This window comes from Pistacia vera, unplaced genomic scaffold (assembly GCF_008641045.1).
Source record: "Pistacia vera cultivar Batoury unplaced genomic scaffold, PisVer_v2 Contig322, whole genome shotgun sequence".
Classification (NCBI taxonomy): domain Eukaryota; kingdom Viridiplantae; phylum Streptophyta; class Magnoliopsida; order Sapindales; family Anacardiaceae; genus Pistacia; species Pistacia vera.
This window is the reverse complement of record NW_022196138.1, coordinates 363,384-369,383: the sequence shown is the minus strand read 5'-3', so window position 1 is coordinate 369,383 and position 6,000 is coordinate 363,384. Positions and strand designations below refer to the sequence as shown.

General features: G+C 34.9%; 1 protein-coding gene across 1 annotated transcript; it reads left to right on the top strand.

Annotated features, from left to right (window-relative positions):
• Positions 1-770: 770 nt before the first annotated feature.
• Positions 771-2,924, top strand: LOC116137292 (probable xyloglucan endotransglucosylase/hydrolase protein 32). The gene is made up of 4 exons (XM_031422978.1): positions 771-1,039; positions 1,130-1,230; positions 1,310-1,527; positions 2,208-2,924. The coding sequence occupies exons 1-4, from the start codon at positions 835-837 to the stop codon at positions 2,578-2,580; spliced, it is 897 nt and encodes a 298-aa protein (XP_031278838.1). The 5' UTR covers positions 771-834; the 3' UTR covers positions 2,581-2,924.
• Positions 2,925-6,000: the final 3,076 nt, after the last annotated feature.

Below are 6,000 nucleotides of genomic sequence, written 5' to 3'. Positions count from 1 at the left end.
ATTTAAGGTTCGTCTTCACCAAAAAGGAGATTTAAAAGATGCCCATCTACCTATATTCTACATTCATATTATTTAATCCTATCTTTCCGCAAGTGAACATGTTTCTCATAAAGAATGGGAATGGGAGTAGTTGTGAACTTCCAATGGGGAAAAACACGTATTAAGTATTTTCTACATTTTACACGGTGGATAAATATTCTGGTTTTGTATGTGATAGAATTTGAGGTGGGTCTGATTCCTCACCTAATAAGACCTTGTTGAATGAGAGAATTATACTCTCTTATAACCCAATAAGTTTGAGCGTGTTTAGTCGGTGTAGGACTCTAACATTCTTCCTCACGGTCAAGCCAATATGTTGGATCATGCCTGTTAATGGAGGTAGTTGTTAGCTCTAACTCCTCACCTATTAATGGAGGTAGTTGTTAGTTCTAATTCCCCACCCGCTAGTCAAGCACTCTACTCAACTGAATTTGGGCTCTGATATCATGATAGAATTTAAGGTGGGGCTAAATCCTCATCCAATAAGGTCTTGTTGAATGAGAGGATTACCCTCTCTTATAACCCAATAAGCATGAGTATGGCTAGTGGATGTAAGATTCTAATAGTATGACCTTTCAATTCAACAACTGCAATTTGTATAATTTTTTTAGCCTATTTACTTTTCATCAACATCTTCTTTACTATTCTAAGGAGGGTCTGGGTCCACTAATATTTTTATTTATAGCAACTGTACTGCCATACTCTTTTGATCATTCACTCACTCACTCTCTCATTTTGCATTTATATTCACATAATCTTCCCACTTCTCTTTGCTCAATCTTCTTCTTCTTCTTCATGGCTCAGCTCTTCCTCTTCCTCTTCTCTCTTCTCTTTCTTGTTCTTCCTTTCACCAATGCCTATTGGCCACCCTCTCCAGGCTACTGGCCAAGCTCCAAATTCAGGTCCATGAGCTTCTACAAAGGCTTCAGAAATCTCTGGGGTCCTCAACACCAATCTGTTGACAAAAATGCATTAACAATCTGGCTTGATAACACTTCAGGTAATTTAATTTCAACTCAAAGTTTTATTACTTCCAGAAATCTCTTTCTTCTCTTTTTCTGAAATCCCTTTTCATGATCTTTGATGACAGGAAGTGGGTTCAAGTCAGTTAAGCCTTTCAGGTCAGGCTATTTTGGAGCATCCATTAAGCTTCAACCTGGTTATACTGCAGGAGTCATTACAGCATTTTATGTGAGATTAATTGGACTGACCTCTGTTAACATTTATTTTCTTTAATATGAAATGAATTTTCAATACAATGTTTTTGCAGCTTTCAAATAGTGAGGCTCATTCAGGGCAACATGATGAAGTGGACATTGAGTTTCTTGGAACAACATTTGGGAAGCCTTATACTTTACAAACAAATGTTTACATTAGAGGGAGTGGAGATGGAAAAATCATTGGGAGAGAAATGAAATTTCATTTATGGTTTGATCCCACCAAAAATTTTCACCATTATGCCATTCTATGGAGTCCTAAAGATCTCATGTAAGTTTTAGTTTGCTTCAATAATTTTCAACATAACATGTGATAAAAAGTCATTAAGTTAATTAAAAGACTAAAAAGGGTTTGGTTACTTTGTTTTTGATAATTAAATAAATAAAAGATCTTTGAGAAATGAAGAAAAAATGTGTTAATTTAGTGTTAAAATTCGTAGCCAATTGACAGTTTTTTTTTTTTTTTTTGCATGAAAAAAGTTAAGCAAGTGATTTGACATGGTAATAATAAATACAATGTATATCACATGGGTGACAGATTGGAACTAGGATATATAATAAATCATTTAATAACTGTTCTTAGAACATGATAAAAATATTTATCATATTATATATCAACAATATAATATATTGTGAATTTACAAGAATATATTGATTCTTAAAATCTGAATCCATTAAAAGTTATTTTTAGTATGAAAAAAATAAAATAATGTGCTTGGAATATTGTTCACTTGTATATTATTCTCTTTGGCTGAGAACTATAGTTTCATATTAAACTTTAATCGTTAATAACTTGACCAAAATGTATAATAATCTTTCAAGGGCCAAGTGACTTGACATGGGCGATAATTGAACTAATCATCTACTATTTACATAATTATTAGAATTTACAAATTTATTAACTTAATGCTTTGATTGAATTATTAACTTATTGATTCATATCATTTTCAGATTCTTTGTGGATGATGTGCCCATAAGGAGGTATCCAAGGAAGAGTGCAGCAACATTTCCCCTAAGGCCAATGTGGGTATATGGTTCAATTTGGGATGCCTCATCTTGGGCAACAGAAGATGGAAAATACAAAGCTGATTATAGATACCAACCATTTGTAGCTAGATATACCAATTTCAAAGCTACTGGTTGCACCGCCTATGCACCTGCTCGGTGCAACCCTGTCTCTGCCTCTCCGTACCCGTCCGGCAGGTTAAGCCGGCAACAATATTGGGCAATGAGATGGGCTCAAACCCAACATATGGTATATGACTATTGCAAGGACCCCAAGAGAGATCATTCTTTAACACCAGAGTGTTGGAAGTTGAAGTAAAACTCGAAATTTGTAATTTTTTTTTTCTTGGCTTGTTATTTATTTTCTCTCTATTTTTGTTTTGAAATTTTGAAAAGGGTGTTTTGAAATGGGTTGAAATTTTTATTCTTGTATTGGTGCTATTTGTGTACCAAAATATATTAGAAAAAAAAAATACAAAATTGTGAGAGCGAGAGAAGTGAGCAATAAATGAGAGAAAAGAATATCATGAGGTGGAGAATGTAAGTAAAGAAGAAATGGGTTCACTGGGCCACCCAAATAAAAAAAAAAAGAAGGATGGGCCATTGGCCTTGGTGTTTGCCCTTGTCATATCCAAAATAAAGCAAAAGTTTTTTATTGTTCAAGTCATTGTCAAATTGAGGAGCCATGAAAATGATTTATGAATATTATGCCTAAAAAGTCACGCTTATATCAGCACAATAAATGTTTTTTTGTACTAATTGTTAAGGCCATATCTTCTCAAAGATATTCATACCAACCCTATTTTATTTCAAGAGATGAATGGACGAGAGCCTTCCATGTGTCAAGGCAACTTGCAAAACATTCATTACACTGAGTTCAAAGGTGTATAAATTGACACTTCTCTTCCCGACAAGGGGGGTTGGGCATATGAGAGCTAGGCATAGATTTGAGCTCAATTCTTTCTCTCTGTAAACACTGTATTTCTTCATCTTTGTATGCCTTACGGGCAATATCATAGAAATAGTCAGAGATCAATAAAATAACAGTGGATGTAGGAGTCACTTGTTTGAGCATCCGAACCACTATAAAAACCTCTCTTGTTAGCCTATTATTTATGTTTTCTGCAACATATATAATCTCAGCTCCATATTCAAATCTCATAGATCCATCACGTGTAATTTCTAAGATCCTCTTAGCACTTTGCACGTGCGAGTCGTTAGCATCCAAAATCAAGTGTCAACAGTTTGGTGGCCTATGCAGGTCTCAAACCTGCGTCCAAGTTCCTTGATGGCATGCTCAGATCGTCAAAATTCTCCAAACGTGTGGCCAGATCGTAGATCGCACGCGTTAGAATTCTCCAATCGCGTGGCCAAATCGCAGATCGCACGCGTTAGAATTCTCCAATTGCGTGGCCAGATCGCAGATCGCACGCGTTAGAATTCTCCAATCGCGTGGCCAGATCGCAGATCGCACGCGTTAGAATTCTCCAATCGCGTGGCCAGATCGCAGATCGCACGCGTCAGAATTCTCCAATCGCGTGGCCAGATCTCAGATCATACGCATAAGAATTCTGTCGATCGCGTGGCCAGATCGCAGATCGCACGCTCAGGTCGACTTGATCTTCGGCTTCAGATCGCTGATCTCTTGATCTCAGGTCGATCTCTCAAATTGAGCTCGTTATGCTCTCAGGTCGAGCGGTGGAGCTCGTTATGCTCTCAGGTCGAGCTCCTATCAAATCGTTATTAACTTCTAGCTCCCAGATCGCGATCAGCTCCTAGCTCTCAGCACTCGATCGTGCCATGAATAGTTCGAGTTCTTCAGTTCGAGACTACAGCCTATAGTCCAACAGCCATTCAAATCAAAGACCTTAGTTTCTGAAGCGCCATTACGCACTCCAAAAACTATAGGGCTTCTGTTATGCCTAAAAAATCACGCTTATATCAGCGCAATAAATGTCTTTTTGTACTAGCTGCCAAGCCCATATCTCCTTAAAGATATTCATACCAACCCTATCTCATTTCAAGAGATGAATGGACGAGAGCCTTCTATGTGTCAAAACAACTTGCAAAACACTCATTACATTGAGTTCAAAGGTGTATAAATTGACACTTCTCTTCCCGAAAAGGGTGCTGGACATATGAGAGCTAGGCATAGGTTTGAGCTCAATTCCTTCTCCCTGTAAACATTATATTTCTTCATCTTTGTATTGACTATGACATGAATTTTCAATACAATGTTTTGCAGCTTTCAAATAGTGAGGCTCTCAGGGCAACATGATGAAGTGGACATGGTTTCTTGGAACAACATTTGGGAAGCCTTATACTTTACAAACAAATGTTACATTAGAGGGAGTGGAGAGAAAAATCATTGGGAGGAAATGAAATTTCATTTATGGTTTGATCCCACCAAAAATTTTCACCATTATGCCATTCTATGGAGTCCTAAAGATCTCATGTAAGTTTTAGTTTGCTTCAATAATTTTCAACATAACATGTGATAAAAAGTCAATGCTAATTAAAGACTAAAAAGGGTTGGTTACTTTGTTTTGATAATTAAAATAATAAAAGATCTTTGAGAAATGAAGAAAAATGTGTTAATTTAGTGTTAAAATTCGTAACCAATTGAAGTTATTTTTGTATGAAAAAAGTTAAGCAAGTGATTGACATGGTAATAATAAATACAATGTATATCACATGGGTGACAGATTGGAACTAGGATATATAATAAATATTTAATACTGTTCTTAAACATGATAAAAATATTTATCATATTATATCAACAATATAAATATTGTGAATTTACAGAATATGATTCTTAAAATCTGAATCCATTAAAAGTTATTTTTAGTATGAAAAAAAAAAATAATGTGCTTGGAATATTGTTCACTTGTATATATCTCTTGCATGTACGTCTTTCTTACAACTGTAACTTTCAATATCATGGCTTCTTGGCCACAATTTTGAATCTTTATCTGTCCCCTAAATTAATTGAAGTTTCCCGTGGAGACAGAAACAAACAGTGAAAGAACCGACTTGACTTTCCTTTTTCCGAGATTAAATGATTAAAATAGGTGATGAATTGTTAGAATTTTAAGTCTATTATTTACGAAGTCTTTAATTTAAGTTTTTTTTTCTACTGTTAATAAAATAGTTATTAAAATCATTATCTAATTGATAATTTTAAAGTTTTAAAAATTAGTTGATGTACACATAAACTAATCTAAACACTTTTGATCATAAAAAAAAAAAAAATGTGAAGATAGAATAGGGGTCCGGGCCATTATTTAGATACGTGAATTATGGCATACGGGTGAGTTTGGTATTGTTTTAATATACAATAAAAAATCAACTCAAATTTATAAAATAGTGTAAGGATATTGTTTAACTGAGTGAATTATGGCATAGACTTAGAACCAAAAATGGTATCATAATGAATGAATAAAAAGAGATATTATAAAGAAGATAACGGTCTCTAATCTCAAATTCATCACCACATAAAACTTTTATGATTATTAATACAATATTATTCCATTTGATGAGTGAATCAATGGCAAGAATAGGATCATAATGAAATCAAACACGAGGGCCCAGATGGGATACTTGATGACCCACTTTGGTGATGAAGCTCAGAGGATGAAATATATATCATTACTCACAAAAAATTGACTGTATCAGCATCTGATTCTGACCCACATTGATCCTCTATGCCCTGGAAGAAAAATGGAATGGTAAAAACTAA